Source organism: Anolis carolinensis, chromosome 3 (assembly GCF_035594765.1).
Source record: "Anolis carolinensis isolate JA03-04 chromosome 3, rAnoCar3.1.pri, whole genome shotgun sequence".
Lineage (NCBI taxonomy): Eukaryota > Metazoa > Chordata > Lepidosauria > Squamata > Dactyloidae > Anolis > Anolis carolinensis.
Window position 1 is genome coordinate 90,422,114 of NC_085843.1, and position 26,907 is coordinate 90,449,020.

General features: G+C 39.7%; 1 protein-coding gene across 17 annotated transcripts in view; it reads left to right on the forward strand.

Annotated features, from left to right (window-relative positions):
* dmd (dystrophin) overlaps positions 1–26,907 on the forward strand; it is a 1,684,732-nt gene that overhangs the window by 1,587,591 nt on the left and 70,234 nt on the right. For all 17 annotated transcript variants that reach the window (XR_010004953.1, XM_008107345.3, XM_016992722.2 and 14 more), the window contains one exon: positions 11,771–11,832. Coding sequence is in view for 16 of the 17 variants with exons in the window: in XM_008107345.3 (XP_008105552.2) it covers positions 11,771–11,832 (62 nt within the window). In the remaining variant the exon portion in view is untranslated. The remainder of the gene's footprint in view (positions 1–11,770; positions 11,833–26,907) is intronic.

Genomic DNA, 26,907 nt, shown 5'->3' on the forward strand with positions numbered 1-26,907 from the left:
GGTCAAATTTCTGCTTGATTTCTCCCGGGAATCCGATCTGACATTTAATTCAGTGCGTTCTCCTTCCCTGGGCAACGTCCCTTCCTTGCCTCTTGGTGAATGGGGTCTGGTCGGAACATGCTGGCTGCGTCGCTCTGCATGAAACCATCTAGGAGAGAAGCAGCTCAGCAGGAAGTCCAAGTGAGCACAGGGAGAGAGGAGAAGATCCAATATTGTTATCTGTTTGTTGTTATGTGATTTTAAAATGTTGTAAGCCACTTTGGGTCCCGTGAGGGAGAAAAGTGAGATATAAATAAAGATTTATTATTATTATTATCATCATCATCATCATCATCATCATCAACTTGGGGGGGGGGGGAGCCCTTTGCATCATCAATAGGAAAAGCCAGTTCAGAATGGAGCATTTTATTTTGACTCTACCTGCTACACACTTTCCTAGTGGGGGAAAAATATATATGTACACAATGTGTTGTCGAAGGCTTTCATAACCAGAATCAGTGGGTTGCTGTGAGTTTTCTGGGCTGTGTGGCCATGTTTATTTATTTATTAATTTATTATTTCCATCATTTCTATCCTGTTTTTCTCAACCGAGGGGACTCAAGGTGGCTTACAAATCTGCCAAGATTCAATGCCGATAAACAACAATACAATAGAATAAATCACAGAGCAATTCAAAACAATTAGTCATTAAACAATAAAACAATATATAAAACTTAAAATGTATAAAGTGCTTAAATCCATTCATCCAGAAGCATTCTCTGCTGACATTTCACCCACATCTACAGCAGGCATCCTCGGAGGTTGTGAAGTCTGTTTGACACTAGGCAAGTGAATCCCAACAAAGGATTCCCCCAGGCGGGAAGCAGCCAGGCTTTGAAGCTGAAAGGCCATTAAATGCTAATCAAGCTAGCCAATTGCAACATCCACAGGTTATTAGCAGAAAACAACAGCGGAGTCAGAAGCAGTATAGTAAAGCCACTATTTAAAGATCTCTTGCAAACCTTTCTTAGGCTAGTGTTCAAAGAAATAGTCATGTTAGTGTGTATTGATTACATGCAACATTTACACCTGCCTCTAACAGAGAAGCGTTCTTTCTCCCACCCTGGGCATTCCTCACTTGCCTAGTTTCTAACAGACCTCAACAACCTCTGATAACACCTGCTATGTGGACGAAACGTCAGGAGAGAATGCTTCTGGAACAAGGCCACACCGCCCAGAAAACTCACAGTAACCCTATGTACACAATGCTATATTTTGCATAAATAGTAATTGTGTGTTTTGTCTCTATACATTTTAAACCTGATCAACTGAGGCAAGACTTTAAATATTTCAATCCTGTGTTTCAGGATTGATTGTTTGCCAAGCCTTTGCATGATGCACATGTGCACAGATCATATTAATATTATATAGAGCTCTGCTTTCTGAAACAAGTGTATCCTTTCTGGAGTGAAGTTCACAATTCATCCTTTACTCTTGAAATGATCTGGTAAAGCTGTTGTCTATTCAGTAGTCACACCAAAGGAAATCATTCCCGGAAAGCTTCTTGCTCCCTTATCACCAAGGAATTGGCTGCTGTCCTCATTGTTTGATTCTGAATTTGACAAGACCTTGCAGTGGAATTGCTTTGGCAGAAGTGGAGGGGATAAGCTTTGGAAAGCAAATAGATCAGCGGACAAGTAACAGCTGGAGGAGCTGGCTCGCCCTGCCTGAACAACTGTCAGAGAGCACAAAATAAAATGCCACACACTGAAAGGGAGAGGAGTCGTTACCATATTGTGCTTAGTGCTTGATATTGACTCCTTTCTCTTCCTGCTTGATATTTATTTGTGCATCTTCGAAATTCTGGAAAAAATGAGCCCAAACCAGTAAAACACTGAACAATTTTTTAAAAAATCCTTCAAACACATTTAAGGATTACATGAAACCATTCAAGTGTGGAGAGCAATAAACTCGACTGCAGGGATGGAGCCAAATAGTAATATTTCAAAACCATTCCTAATTCTTTGCCTGTTATTTTCATACTGCTTAGTTTTCTCTCAGCAAATTATCTTGTGTTAGAGGAAGGGTTATGCTTTAAATGACAATCATTGAAAGCAAGATAGGTTTTAATTGTCTTTAAAATACTAATCAGCGTGTTTATTGTGTCTTTCCTGGGAAAATATTAGTGTTCGTGTATTGGAAACGGAGATGAGTTGTGTTATATATACATGTTTCTCTGTTCCATTTATACTGATGAAAATCTAATCAGTTATTTGGACCTAAGAAAGCAAAAGGCAACATAATTTCTTCAATTTTAAATTAATTCAGTTTGCTGGTGAACTAAAATATTATATCTAAATTTCTGATTAAGAAATTAGATGAAGTGGGAGACCACCAATGAATAACAGGTGCTGTAGGCTATATTTCAGAGGAAGAATGAATTGGCAAGACTACCAGAGCAATCATTGCCTTAAAAAAACTCATGAAATTCATGGGGTCACACTAAGTCAACAGATGACCTGAAAGCATATTAACACACAGGTGTTATAGGTGCTTTGTGTTTCCTGACAGTGTTTTGTTATTCTTCACATATATGCATCTAACTCATATAGCCTTCTTCACATAAGCATTGGGCTACAGTTTATTCCGGTGCTAGTGCAAATTTATAAAAGAATTGTGACAGTTTGAAGAATGCGGAGTGTCATTCTCCAACTAGATTCTATGACATCATTAAAAATGGTGCTTAGATAAAACCTAAGCTTAGCAAAGGCTTTCTGCAGAAGGATTTAGATGCAGATTGTTTAAAACTAACACAATTCCTCTCATATGAGCAGAATTTAAGCACCACTCAGTAAAATATATAAATATAATTTTGTTGTAGAATACATCAAATAATGCAATTTAAGAAATATGGTAAAATTAAATTAATCTTCAATTTCATTGTCTTCTATTTTTCCAACTGCCGATTTTTAAACAAAGTTGGAATATAGCATGCAAAAGAAAAGAAATTAAATCTGCAGAGGTCTAATAATAGGACTTCTTTGAAAAGAAATGGAAATATATTGAATATGTGCTCACATGGAAATAATTGTAGTTAATTTTAAACAATCTGTGTTTAGATCATTCTGCAGAAAGCCTTTGCTAAGCCACTGCTTGGAGAATCCTTTTTTGGTTTTGGTACCATCTCTTAAAATTAATGTCATGAATGCATTTACTAGCTGAATTGAGCCCAGTGTGCTAGTTTTAGACAGAAAATATATCAGGTGACAATGTGATTCATTTCACATAGTTGGATTTTCTGAACATTTTTATTATGTGAAAACATTTGGTCTCACTTTGTTTATTACTTATAAAGAAGTAATTTAGGGCTTCCTTCATGTGGTGATGCTCATTACCTGTTATAGGTGGACTTACATGCAGCAGTATACCAGAGCTTGCTGGTAGCATTGAATTGGCTCATTGATGTGAATTCTCTGCAGTGAAAGTCCAACCAGACACTGCACACCCGTGGTTCAAGATGACTCCTACCTTTTTTGGAATTGAGTTATGTGTAAGACAGTCTCCGGTGGCCTAGAGGATAAAAGCCTCGTGACTGGAAGGTTGGGTTGCTGACCTGAAGGCTGCCAGGTTCGAATCCCACCCGGGGAGAGCGCGGATGAACTCCCTCTATCAGCTCCAGCTCCATGCGGGGACATGAGAGAAGCCTCCCACAAGGATGGTAAAACATCAAAACATCCGGGCATCCCCTGGGCAACGTCCTTGCAGATGGCCAATTCTCTCACTCTAGAAGCAACTCCAGTTGCTCCTGACACGAAAAAAGTATTTTTTCAATATATCTTGGTCGCATAGTATTTGTCACAGTTCATCTTAATGGACCTGTTTCAGCAATGGTTTATATTCAGATTGGATGTTGTATCTGTGAAGAGTCCTTGTTTTATTTAATTACATTTTCTTTCCTAGTTTTTACTGAGTCAAAATGCTGTTTTGACTAGTTCAGTATTGTCTAGTCTCTAGCTATCCAGGATCTTCTTCAGTCCTACCCACTGATACCAGAGAGTGAACCTAGGACCTGGATTCAACTATAAGATCTACCATTAAACTGACTAGACTAGAATGTGGAGGCAAAACAAAACAACTCCTTGCTCTTGCACTGTGGTCACTTCTCAGTTTCATGGATAGGCTTGGAAATAAAATAGGAAGAAATGCATGATCGGGATGTCCTTTAGAACTTAGATTTTGGAATTAATATCAGATACACACACTATAATCATCTGTAGGAGGCATTTATTTCGGGACGGAAGCCACCTGAGTGGCTCCCTGAACAAACTGGGAGCATTGCAGAAGACACTGGAGAGGAGAAAATGGGACTTCATCCCACTGTTCTAGATTTCATTCTACATTACATGGAGTTTGACATATGAAGTTCAGCTTCAATGTGCTAGTGAATTGCAACATTTCTGCGCAACATGAATTTTAAATCTCTGGTTGCAAAGCAGTAAAAAAAAAAAAAGAAGAATGAGTTTTAAACATTGAATACAAGAGCAAGGTTGCTGTGGTGATTTGAATGCTGCATTAAGATGTAAGGAGGCCAGGGTTCAAATCCTCATTCAGCTATGGTAACCCACTCAATGATTTTGGGCAAGTCACATTCTCTTAGAATTAGAGAAAAGCAATGGGAAATTGTCTCTGAAGAAATCTTGCAAGGGAAATCATATGTTTATGGTTGCCATAAGCTGAAGTCAACTTGATGGTAAACAGCATATATATGTACATTTGTATGTACTCCCACCCACCCACTCCAATCCCACAATATCAAAAATATCCTGCTACTCCAGTATTTCATAGCCAGCTAGAAAAGAGAAAAATCTTGATGGATTATCTATCTGTTGGATAACCGAATCCACTTACTTTAGATGACTGTCCAATTTACCCATCTCATGTACTAATTCTTTCTTTTAAGTGTTTTATATCATTTTATAATGTTAGAACAGAAATCTTGGGGAAAACAGGACATCTAGTAGAAGCAATCCATATCACACATTCCTTCACAATATCTTTTTATTTTAGTATGATAGTCATCTTGTCTGATCTGTTTGGTTTGTTTGACATAAACATGTATGCTTTAGAAAGGTATGTTTGCTGAAGTTAAAATTGCTACAGATCTTATATATACAGTAGAGTCTCACTTATCCAACACTCGCTTATCCAACGTTCTGGATTATCCAACGCATTTTTGTAGTCAATGTTTTCAATATATCGTGATATTTTGGTGCTAAATTTGTAAATACAGTAATTACTACATAGCATTACTGCGTATTGAACTACTTTTTCTGCCAAATTTGTTGTATAACATGATGTTTTGGTGCTTAATTTGTAAAATCATAACCTAATTTGGTGTTTAATAGGCTTCTCCTTAATCTCTCTTTATTATCCAACATATTCGCTTATCCAACGTTCTGCCGGCCCGTTTACGTTGGATAAGTGAGACTCTACTGTAATGCTATATTCCCAAATTTGGTTGAAAATGCTTTGATTTATTGAGTTGGCATTGTATGATTTCACATGGTATACATGTGCATGAGTATGCCCACACACACATTCAAGCAGACCCAAAGCAAACAATTAAATGGCCTTTGAAAATAGCAAAGAGGCTTATGAAGGGAAGTCTCCATGGAGTTTAACCTTTCCTTGAGCTACGCTTGTGTGTGGAATTGTTGATAACTTTCTAAGCTGGAAATATTCAGAGAGAAGGAACACTTTTTAGTTGGTGGAGTGAAATAGCTGCAGCCTTCTTGTGTTCTGAATATAAAGCATCAGCAGAATTGCTATTCCTCTTTAAAGTCTCACTCAACTTTCACAGAATCTTGGGAAAATTATATTGTTTTCCTTAAAATTTCACACAGGGGTAAAATCTCTTCATTTTGGGATCTATTTTTTGGGATCTGTTTCTGGAAGCATGTGAAACTTTTATACTGTTTTAATGAGTCAGTTTATTAGTCCTATTCAGGTGTCCTGAAGTAATAGAGGGGCTGCAGTGTTGCATTGCTACTTTCTCCTTCCCATATTGATTGTGAAGGTCTGAAGAAGGTTATAGACATGTTCTATTGCATTTGCTTAGTCTTCACTATGATCAGGAACTCTGATTGTTCAGAATTCTAGATTGCAAGGAAAACTGTAACTGTGTTCATCCAGACACAATTACTATCCCTTTTCAGACTAGCTTTAGCATGGAAAGCTTGGAAGTGGACAGGCCAACATGCATGGCCCACAGTTCTTTTGAATACGCAGAAGGGCTTGAACAGTGCTATTTTAATAGGTAACAAATTGGAACACCAGGAGAAGAGTAATATTGCCTTTTTTTCGTAAGCTTCTTCCCATAGTCATCTGGTTGGCCACTCTGTGTTTCACTTATGTCAAAACAATAAGAGAGCTATGCCAAAAGGATTTGGTGTGATCTAGGATGGCCCTTCTTTTGTTCTGACTCTTGTGAAAGAAAGCTGAGTCTGAAACCAAATGTACACATTCCATATGCATGTAAGAGTAGCATAACAGCCCATTTAGAGCACTGATTCTCAAACATTCATCTTCCAGAATTCCAGACTATTGTCCAAGCTGTCTGTGACTTCTGGAAGATGATGTTCAATACATGCAGAAGATCAAGGTTTAGAAAACAGTAATTTAGAGTGAAGAAAAAAATGAGACACATATCTGTGCTTGTGGCAGAACTCCAAACCCTCCCCTGCTCTTTCCTCATAGCATTTTCTCACACTGTTAGGGGAAGCATTACAGTACATGATTTCTTCCTTGGACCATATTTTGCCATCATGGCAAACAACCTTTCCTCCTTTAGAAAGACTGATTATTACGCATCTATATGTAACATATAGTTTCAGCTTGAATTGCCCAGCTTCCAGTTCACTATGTTTGATAATTACACTGATTTTGTAGGCAATAAAACAGTATCTAATTCACTTCTCTGTTGCTTGGTCTTGGGCACTAATGTAAGGCTGAACCAGCACTTAGGACCTATGCATGGCATATCCAGTATGCCAGTGGACCCTTGAAACTTTCACAAGATTTCATGATCCTGTCAAGTTTATGATGGTGCACTAATGCTGAGATTCCCCCCTCCAATTGCCTCCCAGTAGGCGAAGGTCTGCTATTCTACACAGGTTCCAGGCAGCTCATTGGTTTTATATCTTTCTGCTCCATTCCCTACCATGGAGATATGGTCTTTTTTGGGTGCATTGGATTCCAGCAAATACAGAAATTGGCACATGTGCAAATAGTTTGGATTGGGTCTATGGGAATGTTTTATATGAATTCTGTATTCTGTACACATATAAACTCACATTTGTATGTCACAATTAATACGTTGCATAGCAAAGGAGTCCTAAACAGATACTAGTTTTACTGAATTTGTGATCTTACTCATCAGAATTGCTGGCTTTATGAATTTGAGGCAATTTTGCTTGGAACTCCACAATCCCCCAGCAAGCATGGCCACTGGGTATTGCATTCCCAAATCCTGACCTTCAAATTTTTCCTGACCTATGGCAAACTGGTAAACTTATCATAGGGTTTGTTTGTTTTTTGGCAGAATTTGTCCAAAGGAGTTTACTCTTGTGTCCTTTGAAGCTTAGAGAGTATGACTTGTTCCGGGCTACCCATTTTCCATGACCGATCAGTGATTTGAACTATGATCTCCCAGTATCCTAGTTCCAAATTCAAACCACTGCACCACCCTGTGTGTTCCAAGTTCTGGTAAGACAGTGGTTCTCAGCCTGGGATCCCCAGATTTTTTAGGCCTACAACTACCAGAAATCCCAGCCAGTTTACCAGCTATTAGGATTTCTGGGAGTTGAAGGCCAAAAACACCTGGGGACCCCAGGTTGAGAACCACTATGGTAAGAGCATATAAGGTTACTTCACTGCTTCCATCACAAATGGCTATGAAAATTCTCACAGATAGAACAAAGAAATAAATAGATAAAGTTAATCTCTCTAATACTGTTTCAAGTTGTGGTGTCATTGAATTATAGTGGTAATTTTTGCTTCTACCAGTTGACTGGCTTCTGTGATAGTTTCATGGAATACTCTCAGGAATTTAACTTCAAGTGAACTAAACTTTTAAAACCATGAGGTTGTACACGGAAAATACCATATTGGGAACAATGAGTGAACGGAGGAGGCAGCAACATTGATCTGAGAGTATGAGAATCTGTAAGGACTTCAGAAAAATATTGCAAACTTACATTCAACACAAATTTTGCACATTTGTATATATGTTCTATGAAGTTAGGATATCTGTATAGACTGCTATTCAGGGCAGGTTAAATTATTGTGGTTTTGGAATAGTGGATTAGGTTTGAACTGGAGAACATTTGCAGTCTGTGGAGTTGTAGTCTAGCTTTATTTCATTTTAAAGAGTACCTCACCTCAATTATTTGAGGTATATTTGAGATATAAATTGTGATATCATCTAATATACTTGTAAGCATGTAACAAATGGGGTGTTGTGTGGTTTCCATCATAAAATATGTAACACACTGCAGTTAAAATAAATTAGTGTAGAACAAATCTTTGTGTTCATGGTTTAATTTTGCTATAAGGATCCTTGACTGAATTACCATGAAAACTAAAGTATCCCAATTATTGTGAATGTTTTTCTCATGAAATGGAAATGTAATTGGAAAGCAAGTGGTGAATCAATATAATATAATCGATTTCTTTCAATAGTCTGAGTATCATGAAGGTAGGTAAGGTATTGCATTCAATATTTTTTCATTCCATTTTTATGTGTTTTTAATGCAATTTTTTATCCTGTATTGTTGTTTTAATTGATATATTGCATTACTGTTTTATCTGTTTTATATTGTTATTGTATTATGTTGCCTATATTTTGTCCTTATGTTGTTTGGGCCTCTGCCCCATGTAAACCGCCCCGAGTCCCCACGGGGAGATGGTGGCGGGGTATAAATAAAGTTTTATTATTATTATTATTAATACATAAAGTAATATGTAAACTTACTTAAAACAACTCTTTGACCTTCAAAATATCTTCAATATGTGTGAATATTTGCTTAATTTTAGGAATAATAAAATGTTTATATGTGCGTGTCTTAATGTCTTCTTTTGAGTTTTAGTGAACTCATGAATTTCACAAGCTTTTTTTAAGTCAGAAATCCTCACAGGTGGTTTGTTGTTTACTTTCTCCGAAATATAGCCTGCAGCATCTATTATTCTTTGTGGCCTCCCATCAGGGCTGATCTTGCTTAGCTTCTGAGATCAGACATGATCTGGAGCCTTCAGGGTGTTTGGATACTGTTCATATAACTGACAGATGTAACTAATGTTATTTTATACACCAAAGTATCAATATTTATGAAATTTCTAAGAATTTTGCAGTGCAGTACTATATATATCTATTTAGAAGCAAGCACAATTCAATTGAAGTGCACATTTTATAGGAGTGTAGGTTGAGGCTATTGGCTTCAATATCTAGTTGGAAAATTGGCCATAGCAGTAAGTCCATATATGATTGCAATAGGCTGCCCTTTTCAGGGCCTGTTTTTCTTAAACAGCTTTACACTTCTGTATGTTTTAAAATATAAAGAACTTCTGTGTTCACCAACTTCAGCTGTTGGAAATTAAATTGCATTCTTCAGTTTCATTTGGTTTTAATTATGTGAATTAAAGCTAATTCTTAATCCCAACTAGATTCCTTGAAAGAATGGAATGTGTAAGCTCCATTGACCCAGTGGATCTACTCTAGCTGTATTAAACTGAATTTACTTCTAAATTTTTAGAAAAGCATTTCCCTGCCTCCATGTTTCCAAATGTAGTTCCACTACTGAGTCATTTACATTGAAAAGGGCCTCAGGGTGTCTGTAAATTCCAATCCCCCCCCCTTTTTTTTTTTTTGCATAGCAGAAAAGAAAGATAAACGAAGGTAAACAACTGCTAATCAGATCATTTTCTTTTACTATCTTATATTGTTAATTTTGAATATTAGCACAAAACTTTTTTTTACAAGCTGTGTGCCAAAAACTAAATCTAATTCACCATTCAACAGCCCATTTTCATTAAAGAGCTCTCCTACCTTTTTTGTATTGAGTTAGGTGTATAGGAAACATGCCAACCTTTGACCCTTTTCAGATCCTGCACCATAGGCAAGGAGAGCCTCATTGTCAAAAATACAGTGAAAGAGCTGACACAGTTCTTCCTGAAGGCTTCTTGTCTACAGATTATATTCGGTGTGGCTGGAAGTGCGAGTTCCATTTCACAGCACATTCCAATGTCTTGTTTTGCATGTTATCTTTGATATTGCAAAGAGGTAGATAAGAAATGCATGAAAGGAATGAAATACATGACTTTCAATCTTAAGATTTCTGTGCTAAAGATAAATATGATTGTTTAGATCTGATGTTCTGTGAAATTATGCCACTAGTAGAGACATTCCTTGTGAATTCCACCAATGACTATGGGTTACTCAGTTTCTCAGCATTTTGAGGACTTGTACCTTATCATCTCAGAACCATTCTTCTTGCCACAAAAGTACAGGAGGGACCACCTGTAATTGAAATAGCCCAGTTCATTTGGTCTGCTAATGGTTCATTCCGAGCCTCTAGTGCCAGTATCGATGAGACAGCATGGTGCAGTGATTTGGGTGTTGTCCTAGAGTTTAAAGAGACCTTTCATATTCTAGCTGTGCCATGGAAAGCCACTGAATGATCTTGGACACAGCAGTATCTCTCAGCCTCAGAGGAAGGCAATGGCAAAGGCAAACCGGCTCAGAATAAATCCTTCCAGGAAAATACTAAGATAAGGTTGCCACAAATCAGAATCAGTTCAGAGGTAGATAACAAAAGTCAATATTGATACATTTAGGCTTTGGAGCAGGCTTTGATCATTTTATTTGCAATGTTCTGTGAAGTTCTGAGTCACCTTTGTGATAAAATATTTGCAACCAAATTCTCACTCAGTGAATAGCCTGACTATGTTAACCTTAAGGTTAAACTGGTATGAAATTAGTAAGTAATATCCTGTTTTGCAGCAGCTTCAAACATATAGATTTTCTTCAATATCCCCCCCTAACAAAATCTTCTACTCTTAATGAATGTCAAAATGTGTCAGCTGAGAATGGAAATAATAAATATGTGTTTTTGAATCTTTTCACATGTGGTCTAAAAACTGTTCTAAGAATTATTGAGCAATAGAGATGGCAGCCAGCATAAGTCAATTATGTTATCAAAGAAAAGTATGTAGTTTTCAATATACAGTAGAGTCTCACTTATCCAACATAAACCGGCCGGTAGAACATTGGATAAGTGAATATGTTGGATAGTAAGGAGGGATTAAGGAAAAGCCTAATAAAAATCAAATTAGATTATGATTTTACAAATTAAGCACCAAAACATTATGTTATACAACAAATTTGACAGAAAAAGTAGTTCAGTACGCAGTAATGCTATGTAGTAATTACTGTATTTACAAATTTAGCACCAAAATATCACAATGTATTGAAAACATTGACTACAAAAATGCGTTGGATAATCCAGAATGTTGGATAAGTGAGACTCTACTGTATTATCTGAAATGGCTTCATCATATGAACAGATATTTAAGTGAAACAATCATACAAAGTAAAGTATCTAGCAGCCGCCTTGAGTCCCCATGGCAAGAAGTTGGGATACAAATAAAGATAAAGTATAGATATAGCACAAAGGTATTGGAACTGGCATAAACATAATTATAAGAATATTTAATCTCTTTTGTTTTTGTCTTGCAGTCATGAGACTCAAACCACGTGCTGGGATCATCCTAAAATGACAGAGCTGTACCAGTCCTTAGGTAAGAGTACTCTACATTTCAGAAATGCATTTTCCTTGGAATTTTTTTTAATGAAAATGGAAGCTGTGTAAGACACCAGGCTTTTTAAAAATTCATTTTTATTGAGAATTAAATGATAATGAGTGGGGTAGGTAGTAGATAGTAGATGCTTCCTTCCTTTTACATTGAAAGTGGTGGAACAGTTCAGTTGTAGAGTAGTAGGAATGGAAGCAGAGATAGAAACAGCAGGCTTTTAAAAGGAGAACCAAAACTGTATAAAATCTTACTTGTCTCCAAATGCCCAAAATGTTAGCTCTGTGGTTTTTGTCTAAAAGGAGTGCTTTGTTACATTTTCTTTTTCAGAAATTAGCTGTTTACTGTGACAATCTTTTCTATTTCTTGTTTTTTGTTAGCTAAACACAAAACCAAGTTGTTGTTAATATTGGAGTCTGATAGTTCAAAGTTAGGCTTTGAAAGGCACACTCTTTTCATAAAGATTCTTGAATGAAAAGTGGCTCTTATGACATTTGTTTGGGTGTGGAAAATATGTGATATCAAATGTTCTTGTTTCTCTCTCTCTCTCTCTCTCTTTGCATTTTATATATTACGGGCATAGATTGCTGGGATCTGATAGACCTATGGGCTGATGTGGACCATCAGGCTCCCCTCCCCATGCTGTCCTTCCCAGAATTAGCTGTTAACTCACTTTTTGACTTAGCAGGGAAATTGTTAGTGAGGATGTTTAAAACCTATATTCCCCACAATTTATTTCCCAGAAGGCTGTTTAACTTAGTAACAGTAAATAAGTAACAAGAAAAAGGGAGCTGTGAACTCCTAGCTCTCATCCAAGCAATCACCTAAACAATGTAATAAAATGAGGTTTAAATGTACATATCCCTCATTGTGTTGAATAGCTGGAAAACTGCTAAGCACATGTAGCATAGGAATTACAGCAAGGAGAAAGAGAGTATGCAATGCATGCATTGGTTTTTTCTCACTTTTCAGTTTAGCCCCAAACACATCTGGTTTCTTGTTCCCAGCTACTCTCCCTATAGAAATATTGTACTTTGAGGGGAAAAGATTCTTGACCCTACTCTGTATTCTGTCTCAATAAGCTTAGGTATATCCATGACTTGACTGTTACGTAATTTCTAGAAATACCTATTTCCTTTAAAACACCCCACAGATCAACAGATATGAATGCTTTCTCGGGAGTAGTATTTCTCCAGCATCTGAAGGGCCACAATTGCCCATCTGTAGTTGTCTAGTTTGGATCTCTCCTTTGGAAGAAATGAAGCAGGATATAAATAATAATAATAATAATAATAATAATAATAATAATAATAATAATTAGATCCAGACACTTGGACTTAATGTACATGTGTGCTGTGATGCTATGTACATGTAAACTATTATTATTATTATTATTATTATTATTATTATTATTATTATTATTATTATTATTTCTGGCCAGTTTTGGAGTGTTGAAGCCCACCAAGCAGGGGCGGTTCACCCATAAGGCAATTTAGGCAGTTTCCTCGGGCGCCATCGTGTGGGGGGCGCAGTGGAGGCTGCCTCCTGCCGGGTGAAGTGGCTGGAGAGCATGTGCACCAGCGAGGTGTCTTGAAAACTAGCCAAGTGGGGTTTATATATATGTGGAATGTCAGTCCTTGAGGCAAGTGTGAATGTTGTAAGTGGCCACCTTACATTAAATGGCTTTGCATTTGTGCTTCCTGTCTGGGGGAATCCGTTGTTGGGAGGTGTTAGTTGGCCCTGATTGTTTCCTGTCTGGAATTCCTTTGTTTCCTGAATGGTGTTCTTTATTTACTGTCCTGATTTTAGAGTTGTTGTTTTTTTTAATACCGGGGGCCAGATTCCCTTTCGGTGGCCTTTTAATTGTGGATTATCTGCCTTGATATTCTGGGTTATATGGCTGTGTGGAATGACCCACAGCGCTCTTCCACACAGCCATATAACCCAGAATATCAAAGCAGAATAACCCACAAGATCTGCTTTGAACTGGGTTATCTGAGTCCACACTGCCCTATATCCCAGTTCAATGTTTGGTGCTAAATTCGCAAATATAGTAATTCCTACATAACATTACCATGGATTGAACTGTTTTTTCTGTCAATTTGTTGTAAAACATGATATTTTGGTGCTTAATTTGTAAAATCATAATGTAATTTGATGTTTAATAGGCTTTTCCTTAATCTCTCATTATCCAACATTTTTGCTTATCCAACGCTTTTATTTTTCAGTGATTGGTTTGGGGGGGGGGGCGCCAAAATTCTGTTCGCATACACTTGAAAATTACCCAGGGCCAGCCCTGCCACCAAGAATACAAGAGTAATATTTCTTCCCGTTCGCATTTTACTAACTTATATAAATGGGTTGTCATAGAGGTTGTAGCACATAAGATTCTGGTTAGTATTTGCAATCTCCAATGTAAATACTAGCCAGGGATGATTCTGCTTAGCTTTCAAGATCAGACTGGATCTGGTGCCTTTAGGATATTTAGGACCTGGAATGAAGAGGAGGAGTGTCATATTGTTCTTGGCCAAAGGCAACAGAAGTCTCCACCTGACCCTGCCATCTTGCTGCTCTTGTAGTGTTCTGTTTCCATTAAGTACCTATCTTTCTGAGATTTAAAAATGCACAAAAGGTCCTGCCCCTTGCCACTTTGAAACTGGTTGCCGATTACTAGTCTTTTTCAGTCTTTGTTTTCTGTTGAAAGTGATTGAAGTGTTAATTGTTTGTAGCAGATCTTTAGACTCTTCCCTTGTGTGTGCCCCCATTCACTCCTGCAAAGGGATGTATAGAATGCTTTTGTGTTGGGAATGAACACAGCCATTTTCAATTCTTTCATCAAAGGACTAGCTCAGGAGAATACAGAAATCCCTAGATAAGAGTTACCGCAATCATAGCAAGGATACATAATTTGACTATAAAACCAGCGAGTTATTTAGTTTCTTCTTTACTGTAATGTCTTTCCTCATTATACTCATTGGCTCTTGAAAATTTTACACTTCTAAATCTATTGAATTAATGGGTATATTTTTAGGGTGAGAAAGAGTTTGAAAGTGCCATCTTGGTTTAAATCAATTAACGGACAAGAGACCACATTGCTTTATATTTTGATTAACTTGGTTGCTGCACAAAGATTCTCTTGAGAGAAAAACTAACATAAATATTTTTCTTCCTTCTCTATTAAATTGAGATAATGAAAAGCTCTATGTAAATGTAAGATAGATGTAGGATTAGGCAAAAAAGAATCAGTTTTGCATATAGAAAAGATGGATTACATACAAGTTTATATATGACACTTGAATAGAAATATGCGGGTTTCTTTTTTGTTTAACAAGTGAATAAAACTAGCTGCATTGCCAGGAGCACGGCAGTTAAAATATTTTTATTGTCTGTGTTATGATTGAGCCTCATGGCTCTGTTACTGACAGACGTGGGCGTAAGACTCCTCGAGAGTCAGATACTCTCGAGGAGCGAGAGAGAAAAAGACTGCGAGACATATTTGCAGCACCATCTGACGAGGAGTCTTTCGAAGGGTTTACGGAGAGAATGGAGGAGGGGCTGGTTAGCTCAGAGGAGGATGAGATGGATTGGACTCGGGTAAGGGAGGAAGTGGGTGCCACTGGCCATGATGGGACAGAAGATGAATGGGGACCTTCAGGATTAGACCCATGGTTTAGCTGGAGGGATGGGACGGGATCCACAGCTGGAGATGCTGTTGGGCGTAGTCAGAGGTGTTCCAGCTCTGACGAGGAAAGTGATGAGGAAACGCCCGGGTTAAGGAGGACAGCTGACAGTGATGAAGATTTGTAACTGGCATAAAATGGGGCTTGAGAGCAATTGCAAATTGCGTTGGGCAAGGTAATCTGGGCAAACGCTTGGGATCCGTGTGTGTGTGGGACGCTTCCCTGAAGACTTGTGTGCTTTCCTGTGCTGTGACCTTGACCTTCCGTCGTCTTCTTGACGGACGCCATCTCCTGCTTTGAGAACTCGGACTGAACTGACCACGGCTTGTCTTCCCCCCTTCTTGGACTTGGAAAAACTACAAACGTCTGCTTCTGGCTTTGATCTACGGAACGGAACTGGTCTACTCAACTGCTACAATCCTTGGCTGATTTACTCGTGTTGGAGATCCTGTCTGCTGTGTGTGTGGGGGAGCGACGCAAGTTACTCTAAGCACAGTGTTGGCAGCAGAGAGGAATCTGCTGCCAATTAGTTGCATTCTTTGTATCTTTTGTTCCTTGGCTTTCGTTTCGTTTATACCCAGGCTGAAGCAAGCAGTTTGTTTTTACCCGGATTAAACTCCGGTTTAATCCGGTTTATCTTTTGAACATTTACTTTTGCCCCTTTTTGCTCCTAAAGGCAAAAACTGCCTGGCCCTTGTGTTTTACGGGCATTTTTGAGTTCTGTAATCTAATAAACTCTGTTACTTTGAATCTTGTGGCGTTCTGTCCTTGACAGATTGCCCAACGCCCATAAAAAGTTTATTGCAGCAATAAACCCGTCAGGAAGACGATGGATGAGTTGAGGGCCAAAGTAGACCAATTGCAAACGGCTTTTACCGTTATCCAAACAGCTCAGGCTGTGAAAGGACATGTTTTGACTCCTGAACGCTTTGACGGAACCAGGTGCAAGTTGCCAACCTTTTTGGCACAAGTGGAGCTTTATTTTTCTCAGCTCAGTGCTCATGCTTTTCCTACAGACACTAGCAAGGTGGCCTTTATTTTGAGTTTGTTGACCGGTCCCGCAGGACAATGGGCCACTAATTTAATTTTGGGAAATGACCCAGTCAAGGACAATTTGAATAATTTCAAAAAGTTGTTAACTGATACTTTTGGGGATCCTCTCCGCACGGAGAACGCTGGGTGGGCTCTGTATCGGTTGAAACAGGGAAAGGGGACTGTTTTGGATTACTTAAATAAGTTTAACCTGTATCGCCACCAGCTGGATTGGGGGGAAAATGCATTCATGCTTTTATTTACTGCCGGGTTAAGTGATATGCTCCAGGATGAATTAGCACGCTTGGAGCCGGCTGAAAGCTGGGACGCCTTAGTAGCTAAGGTGCTGCGTTTAGACGCAAGGTTCGAGGCTCGTAAACACTCAAAAGCAATGTGTGCGCCACCCATGCATGTAACCAGGGCACCTGTGGTGATGGGGGAAGAGCCCATGGAGCTTGGGGTCTTTAAAAAGCTGTCTACAGAGGAAAAGAGCCGTAGGAGGCAGCTGGGCTTGTGTTTGTACTGTGGGAATGCTGGGCATTTTGCCAAAAATTGTAATGTGAAACCTTCCCAGCTTTCGGGAAAAGGCCAGCCCTAGTGCGACGTGAGTCCAACGCACTAGGGCTCCTCAAGCAGTCAACTGAGGGGAGGAAGCATGTTTTCGTACCCATTACATTATCTGTTGGGGGAAGGGAACTTGTTTCTACTTTGGCACTGCTGGACTCAGGGGCTACGGTCTCCTATGTAGATATTGAGTTTGCTAAGAAGCATGGCATTCCTAGAGTGCGCAAGGCATGCGACGTGTGGGTGGAAGGAGCAGATGGGAGACTGCTGGAGACTGGGGTGGTTAACCATGAAACCTCAGCAGTAACGTGGGAGGTGCAGGGAGTAACGGGAACGTTTGTGTGGGATATTACGAGCTTGCCTAGATATGATGTGATCCTGGGGATGGATTGGCTAGCTGTAGTAAACCCACATGTAGATTGGGCAACACGTAAAGTGATCTTAAAGAGGCAGGATTGTTGCACTCTAAATGTTACTCATTCTGATATGGAGGGAGTGCCTGCTGAGTATGGGGAGTTCTCTGATGTATTTTGTAAAAGAGAAGCGGACAAATTACCACCGCACAGGCCATATGATTGCGCCATCAAGTTGGCAGAAGGTGCGAAACTGCCAGCAGGGAGGCTGTATGCCTTGACTGTACCGGAAAGGCAAGCTTTGCGGGAGTTTCTAGATGAAAATTTAGCCAAGGGGTTTATTCGCCCATCTAGTTCTCCAACTGCGGCACCGGTATTCTTTGTAGCCAAAAAGACTGGGGAACTTAGGTTGGTCTGCGATTATCGGATCCTAAACAAATACACCATTCGGGATAGGTACCCGCTGCCTTTAATCTCGGAACTGTTATCAAGGGTGCAAGGGGCTAAGGTCTTTACCAAGCTTGACCTGCGGGGGGCCTATAACTTAATCCGTATACGGGAAGGGGATGAATGGAAGACGGCATTTAACACGTGTTTCGGATGCCACGAGTTCCGAGTCATGCCTTTTGGGCTTTGTAATGCTCCTGCGGTATTCCAGAGGTTCATGAACGATGTGTTCAGGGACCTAATTGACCAATTTTTAGTGATTTATTTGGATGATATCTTGATTTTTTCTAAGGACGAGAAAGAACATCGTCAACATGTCAAGCAGGTTCTGCACCGACTGCGGGCTAATGGGCTTTTCGCCAAGGCTTCCAAGTGCGTCTTTCATGTGCCTGAAGTGGAGTTCCTAGGTCATGTAGTGTCAGGTAGGGAACTTAAAATGGACCCACATAAGGTTGACGCCGTCAACTCATGGCAGGAGCTGAAGACTAAGAAGGATGTACAAAGGTTCTTGGGTTTCGCTAATTACTACCGGGAGTTTATTCCGAATTTTGCAAAGCTCACGGTACCTTTGACGCAGCTTCTGCGCAAGAAACAGCCATTTGTGTGGGGGCGGGAAGCTCACGAGGCGTTTCTACAACTAAAGTCTAGTTTTCAATCGGACAACATACTAACTCATCCTGATGTTGACAGACCGTTCGTGGTAGAAGCGGACGCTTCTAGCTACGCGTTGGGGGCTGTATTGTCTCAGAAGGATTCCTCAGGGACCTTGCGTCCCTGTGGATTTTACTCGCGGCAACTAACACCCTTCGAGCAGAACTATACCATATGGGAGAAGGAGTTGTTGGCGATTAAGGTGGCGTTTGAGGTGTGGCGGCACTGGCTTGAAGGGGCACGGCACCAGATCGTGGTCAGATCTGATCACAAGAACTTAGAGCACTTGCAAACAGCAAAGAAGTTAAACCAGCGTCAAATCCGCTGGGCTTTGTTTTTCTCCAGGTTTAACTTCAAGGTGCAGTTCGTGGAGGGGAAGGCAAACTTGCGGGCCGATGCTTTATCCCGCAAGCCGGAATTTAAGACCAATGAGCAGGTAGTATGTCAGACCATCTTGCCTACTGCCTCTCTGTGTGTTGTAGATAATGAGCTTGGGTTACATGACCAGATCCTTGAGGCTCAGAAGGATGATGTGTGGACTCAGGAGCAACTGATGCTGCTCTCTGCAGGTAACCGTACCATACTGCCGCATCTCCAGGATCAAGACGGGGTATTGGTGCGTAGGGGGCAGGTTTACGTACCAGTAGGGACCCTCAGGTTGGAGGTGATTAGAGCCCACCATGACGAACCCATGGCTGGGCACTTTGGCAGGTTCAAGACCGTACAGCTTATCACCAGGAGCTACTGGTGGCCAAAGATGCGGCAAGACATTCTGCGCTTTTGTGACAGCTGCGCCGTTTGTCAGCAGAGTAAGACGCCTGTTGGGCGCCCTAGAGGGTTGTTATCGTCTTTACCTGTTCCGGAGAGGCCATGGCAAATCATTTCCATGGATTTTATTTCAGATTTGCCTAAGTCTGGGGGTTATACTTGTATTTGGGTGGTGGTGGATTTATTTAGTAAACTGGCTCATTTTATTCCTTGTTCAACCATTCCGGCGGCCCCTACGTTGGCCTTACTATTTACAAAGCACATCTATCGTTTGCACGGAGCACCCGAGGTGATTATTTCAGATAGGGCTCCGCAATTTGTGTCACGCTTTTGGAAACACTTCCATGAGTGTTTGGGGACTAAGTTAAACGTGTCTTCAGCTTTCCATCCGCAAACGGATGGACAGTCGGAACGGGTTAATGGGCTCTTAGAGCAATATTTACGTTGTTTTTGTTTAGATCAACCCACGGCTTGGGTAAAGTGGTTACCGGTGGCGGAATTTGCTTACAACAATGCGGTGCACACGTCTAGTCAGCATACGCCATTTGAGCTAACTTATGGTTTTCACCCACGGGGAGGTGTGGCGCCGTCGACCAATGTGGTCTCTTCGGACCCTGTGTACCGCTCTTCGGAAATGGCTGCATTGCATGATGTTGCCCGTCGCTTACTGTTGGAAGCTAAGGCAACGCAGAAGACTCAGGCTGACCGCCACAGGCAGGCAGGGGAGGAGTTGGAAGAAGGGGATTTGGTGTGGTTATCTTCCAAACATATTAAACAGGCTGGGGGAAAGTTTGCGCCTCGGTATTTGGGTCCCTTTCCTATCGTTAAAAAGATTTCTTCTGTTGCGTTTCGTTTGCGTTTACCGTCTAGTTTAAAGGTCCATCCAGTCTTTCATCGTTCGCTGTTGAAACTTGATACCTCTAGTCGTCGTGGTGCTATAGCGGAGGGTATCACTGCCGCTTCTCCGCCATCGGGGGAGGAGGCCTTTGTGAGAGGGGATAGTGTTATGATTGAGCCTCATGGCTCTGTTACTGACAGACGTGGGCGTAAGACTCCTCGAGAGTCAGATACTCTCGAGGAGCGAGAGAGAAAAAGACTGCGAGACATATTTGCAGCACCATCTGACGAGGAGTCTTTCGAAGGGTTTACGGAGAGAATGGAGGAGGGGCTGGTTAGCTCAGAGGAGGATGAGATGGATTGGACTCGGGTAAGGGAGGAAGTGGGTGCCACTGGCCATGATGGGACAGAAGATGAATGGGGACCTTCAGGATTAGACCCATGGTTTAGCTGGAGGGATGGGACGGGATCCACAGCTGGAGATGCTGTTGGGCGTAGTCAGAGGTGTTCCAGCTCTGACGAGGAAAGTGATGAGGAAACGCCCGGGTTAAGGAGGACAGCTGACAGTGATGAAGATTTGTAACTGGCATAAAATGGGGCTTGAGAGCAATTGCAAATTGCGTTGGGCAAGGTAATCTGGGCAAACGCTTGGGATCCGTGTGTGTGTGGGACGCTTCCCTGAAGACTTGTGTGCTTTCCTGTGCTGTGACCTTGACCTTCCGTCGTCTTCTTGACGGACGCCATCTCCTGCTTTGAGAACTCGGACTGAACTGACCACGGCTTGTCTTCCCCCCTTCTTGGACTTGGAAAAACTACAAACGTCTGCTTCTGGCTTTGATCTACGGAACGGAACTGGTCTACTCAACTGCTACAATCCTTGGCTGATTTACTCGTGTTGGAGATCCTGTCTGCTGTGTGTGTGGGGGAGCGACGCAAGTTACTCTAAGCACAGTGTTGGCAGCAGAGAGGAATCTGCTGCCAATTAGTTGCATTCTTTGTATCTTTTGTTCCTTGGCTTTCGTTTCGTTTATACCCAGGCTGAAGCAAGCAGTTTGTTTTTACCCGGATTAAACTCCGGTTTAATCCGGTTTATCTTTTGAACATTTACTTTTGCCCCTTTTTGCTCCTAAAGGCAAAAACTGCCTGGCCCTTGTGTTTTACGGGCATTTTTGAGTTCTGTAATCTAATAAACTCTGTTACTTTGAATCTTGTGGCGTTCTGTCCTTGACAGTCTGATTATAAGGTACCTGCTAGCAATATAGTGAAATATGGAAAATTTTGTTTTTGCAGCAGCTTTATCTAACAAACTTATTACTTTATATAAATTGGAGAATTTAGATACAACTAATTTATCTTAAATGTTGTACCACATAAGGTTGTAGCACATAACTCTTTGCCTTGAGTTAGAACTGGTAATAATAATATAATGTTTCTGAAGATCTTAAAGGGTTATTTTGTATATGTTAACATTAGGTGAATTTTATATTTCATGTTTATCCATATGAAATTCACTTTCTTGGCTAAATGAAGGAATGTTCAAAGTCTTAGTGGATTTAGTTTTCCTTTCCCTTTTTGGGTGTTATGGCTATGCAAAACTTGCATTTTGTATATTTTACAGCAATGTGGTATTTGAAGCTAAGATTAGTGCAGCATCAGAAGCACATCCAGAAACTTTCTTGTTTACTCATTTTAAATTTACCATATAGGGAATAGCAATGTAATTTTATGTGTGTGTATGTGTGTGTATATATAGTTTTATATAAAAAGTTAATTAGTAGATAAAATGTCTCTCTCAATCCTCCCTGTTTCTTCTGATATGATCCTCTTTAACTATTTATTTATTCTTTTGATTTTTGTTTTCCATGACAAGGTATATTAGGCTTTGATTTTTCTGGAAGACAATTATGTCCAGGAACACACTTCAAGGAGCATATTATTCATATAACAGATTGTAGACGTCTTTGAAATATTTTCATGCATTCTCAGTTAATCACTGAGTTTAGGTTCGCATCTTATGCAGGTTTTCTTGTCCAGAAGACTAATGCATGATATCGCTTTTAAGTTTACCTAGAGGGCTGCAGAATCTGTAAATCCCATCATCCCTACCCATTGAACACACTGTTGGGGACTGGTGGGAATTAAAGTTGAATATCCATTGGAGAGCAATAGAGTCCCTTACTTGTTTTTAAATTTAATAGACTAAGGACAAGCAGATTTCAGAATTGTTGCACCAACAATATTTTTAATAGAGCAGGGCTTCCTAAACTTTTCCACTCGCGACTACTTTCCTACCCGAGACATTTTTAGATATATGGGTGTATAAAATAGGGTGTATAAAATAGGAATAAAATCAAACATTAATGAAAATAAATGAGCTTTTGCAAGGCTAGCTAAACAGGCTGGCTTTCCTTTTTGTGGAGTACAGCTGAAGCATTTTCTGCAGACTCCATTGTAAACACTATACTTTGTGTCTAACAGATTTGTGTAAATGGATGGTGTTCAGGAGCTTTTTACTTTTGCCAATTTTTTCGTAATCCCCAACATCAAACTAAGGGTACCTCGTTTGGGCTCAAGACCCACAATTTAAGAAGCAGTACACTAGACCACCAAGATGCCTAAGCCAGAACAAAAACTTTACATTGAATGTAAGGTGTCCCCAGGCCTATTCTGAACCCAGATTATTATTTTAGTATAAAAGCTAAACCTAGTTCTGATTCCTTTCACACCAATGTTCCTAACTATTACAAGCCTCCTTCCTCCTGTTTCTATTTCAGAAATAGAATTTACTAGGTGGAATTTAGGTAGAAAAAGATTGCTTTGTTCTTGCTGCTGTTAAACAGTTGGAAGTCAGATAGCCTTGCCACTCTGCAGCAAATCATCCAGTGAGTTGGCTGAAAGCTGTAGTACCAAAGTATGATTTATAAGATAATGCTTAGTTAACTTATCCGATTTTGCTGCCATGATAGTCATAGTTATTACAGTCTGGAAAACAGATAAGGGAAAGAAGGTGTTCTATATAAGTCTAAATGTAGTAGTGGTTTTTTCCAGTCCCTATATCAGTCAAATGTCAAGTACAATGTTCCCTCACTACTTCGCGGTTCACTTTTTGCTCCCTTGCTGTTTTGCAGGTTTTCAATTAATATTAATGTACTCATTTATCGCAGTATTTTTGCTGCTTCATGGGTTTTTTCAGTGTGCAAAGGGTTTTGGAAGAGGGGAAAGGGAGAAATAAAGGGAGGGGGGAGGGTAGGAGAGGGTTGGAAATAAAAAAGGGTTATTCAGCTTCCATTCTTCTTCTCTGCCGGTGCACTGTGTATTGTAGCAGTTAAAATAAAATACAAACTGCATTGTAGTAAATGGTCTGTGGTTTGCTGTCTTCCACACATTGAATAAATATAGTGTCCCTACTTCATGGATTTTCACTTATTGTGGGTGGTCCTGGAACGTAACCCCTGCGATAAGTGAGGGAACACTGTACTCTATTTTGGAGCAGGATCCTTTTTTCTTTTCTTTTTTTACATCTGCTTCATTTATTCAAAATGACAGACTCATCCCAAATAAAGTATTTTGTGGAGTACAACTGAAGCATTTTCTGCAGAGTTTACTAGAAACTGCATCTTGTTGGCAGCAGATTTGTGTAAATGGGTGGCATTCAGAAAGTGCCAATGGTTTGCCATTCTTTTCTTATCTATAGTGTTTTCATAGATGCTGTTCAGAAGCCAGCTAGCCATACGGCTAGTTCCTCATATAACAGAAGTAATGAAATACCAGGCAATTTGGAGAAGGCATAATGCCTGGTAGGTTTATTGTTTGAAAAGGAAGGAAAAGTGGTGGTGGTGGTGGTGGGGAAGTGTCAAACCTGTCTTACCTCTTCCTGCCAAGAAACCACAAATGATAGCTTGATTTTTGTTATACACATGCAGATTATCCCTATAAAATACAAACTGCAGAATCACAATGAATTCCTTTGTGGACAAAAGATAATGCTCTCTCCCAAACTCTCTACTAACCTATATATAAACCCACTTCTTTACTGATAGGTAATAAACATATTTGGCAACGCTATTTTTCTTCTTGCTCCAGGGAATGCTAATTGATCTATTATAAAGTACACAATGGATTATTTCATTGTCATAAATGCAGACTTTCCCATGTTAACCTATTCCTGAGGCTGCAGTCTCCTACCTTTGGGGTAGGAGTTCTTCTCTGGAGGAGCGGCAAAGGAACCTGGGTATGTTTAGTATTGAGAAAGTTGAAAGGGGACATAATAGCAATGTTTAAATATTTGAAAAGATACCACATTGAGAAGGGGCAAGCTTGTTTTCTGCTTGAGACTAGGGAATGGAGCAAAAGATTCAAATTGCAAGAAAAAAAATCCACCTAAATATTAGGGAAAACCTACTGATTGAAAGAGCTGTTTGACAGTGGAATATGCTTCCTTGGAGTATAGTAAAACTACTTCTCTGAAGGTTTTTCAGCAGAAGTTGGGTGGCCATCTCTCTGGACTCCAGAGTGCTTTGATTTATGTGTTCCTGTATTGTAGAATAGGGTTGGACTAATGGCCCTTAGGGACTTCTTTAGCTCTATGATTCTACCATTATTTTTAGGCAAGGAAGGGATGGTTCTTCTCAAGTTAGACTAGTGCTGTTTTAAATAGTAATTGTAGCAGCTGGGTGAATCCATGAATGGGTATATGTTTGCATTTCCTCTGAATTTTCCACTGCAAAATGATGGTTGTATAACATGAATCTTCACATTTGGAGTTAATAATAATAATAATAATAAAACTTTATTTATACCCCGCCACCATCTCCCCAACGGGGACTCGGGGCGGCTTACATGGGGCCATGCCCAAGACAATACAATAAACCATAACATAATACAATTAAATAATACATTACATAAAATAAACAGTACAACATAAGATCAAAACAGCAATATAACACGAGCGGGCCGCATGAATACTACATTTAAAAACTAGATTAAAAATTAAAACTCTGGGTGAGAAAGGGATCAGAATAAAACCTCGAGGGACGGGACATCAGATAGTGAACCAGTCTAGAGGATAAATATCGGGGGGGAGTAGCATAGAACATTTACTCTCCGAAAGCACACCGGAAGAGCCATGTTTTTAAATCTTTCCTGAAGGCTAAAAGGGTGGGGGCTTGCCTGATTTCAATGGGCAGCGAGTTCCACAAGCGAGGGGCCACCGCAGAGAAGGCCCTCTCCCTTGTTCCTACAAGGCGAGCCTGAGATATAGGTAGTGGCGACAGGAGGGCCTCCCCCGATGATCGGAGAGGTCGGGCAGGTTTATGATAGGAGATACGGTCACGAGTTAGGCATTACTTGTGTTATGCAATCATTGTGTTGAATGGTAATTGCAGGATAATACATGACAGATACATGACAGGATGGCATTTCAAGTGCATGCACAGTGGCACTACATGCACACTTCCATTTTCAATTTGTGAAGTATCTAACTTCGTCTTGAGGGGAACAAACAAATATGTAAGATGACAGCAGGATCTTGGCCAATAAAGATCATCACATACTTTGTTCATTTTTCCAAAATATTCCAGTTTCATTTTTATGAATATAATGCATAGAAACTATGTGCTGCATGGGAATTAGGACTTGAATTTTCTGTATTTCACACAAACATCACAGATCTAAGCTATCAGTTTGCAGATATATTTTCAGTTAATGTATCTGTAGATAAAATACTTTTGTCAACATATGGAATTTCTATTAGCTTTAGACAGGTCATTTATTGCCTAAATTATTTCTTTTTGGAGTGGGGTGGAGTGGGGAACTAGGCATCTCTCAGAGAGGGAAATTCAAACTGCCCAGATCAATAAACCTTGAGTAACTTAGCTTTTTGAGTGCTGAACTGCAACTCTGCAAACCAGGGTTCAGTTATCCACTTGGCTATTGAGACCTATTGACTGACCTTAAGCAAGTCACAACTCCTTAACCTCAGAAAACCCTATGAAAAGTTTGCCTTAAGGTAGCCATAGTCAGAAACACCTTGAAGGCACACAGCACACACAACTTGATCATCTAGGTAATTTCTCTCTAGTGCAATCAACATGGAATTATATAAAGACATTGAGATGTATATTTGGAAAGGAAGCCAAAGGAGAAATTGATTCATTAAAATTACCTATGTTTAGCATGCAAAAATAATAGCTTGGAAGATCAGGGTCCCTGTGGTGGGAGATTTGTCTTTTTAACTTCATTTGTTCAGTTTTTATCATCTGTTTATCAAAAAATTATACTGTTTTGCTATATGTTTTTTATCTGTATGCATAATTCATGCCTCTGCATCTAGTGCAGATATTCATTATTGACCTCAACTAGTATCCCATCATTTAGCCTAACTTTTTAATGTATGCTCCCCAATTCTCAATGGGTGGTATTGTTCATTTTGTATGCTAATTCATTTATAAATACAAACATGCATTTTAAATTTTCATTTCTTAGCTTTGAGGGTATACTTTAAAAAACAAAACAAGAAAAATGGAAGTAAAATGAACACAACGAAAGCTTGCTAGCATGGCATATTGTTTTGTTTGCTAGCAATACTGGATCAAGTTCAAAACATGAGCAAAAGCTTTTGCTTATCAAACCTCCACATTGCTATTTTTTTCTAACCAGTAAAGCACTGAAGAATTTCACAAGAGAAACCCATGTTGTCATAGGCAAGGAGGGATATATAATATTGGGGAGTC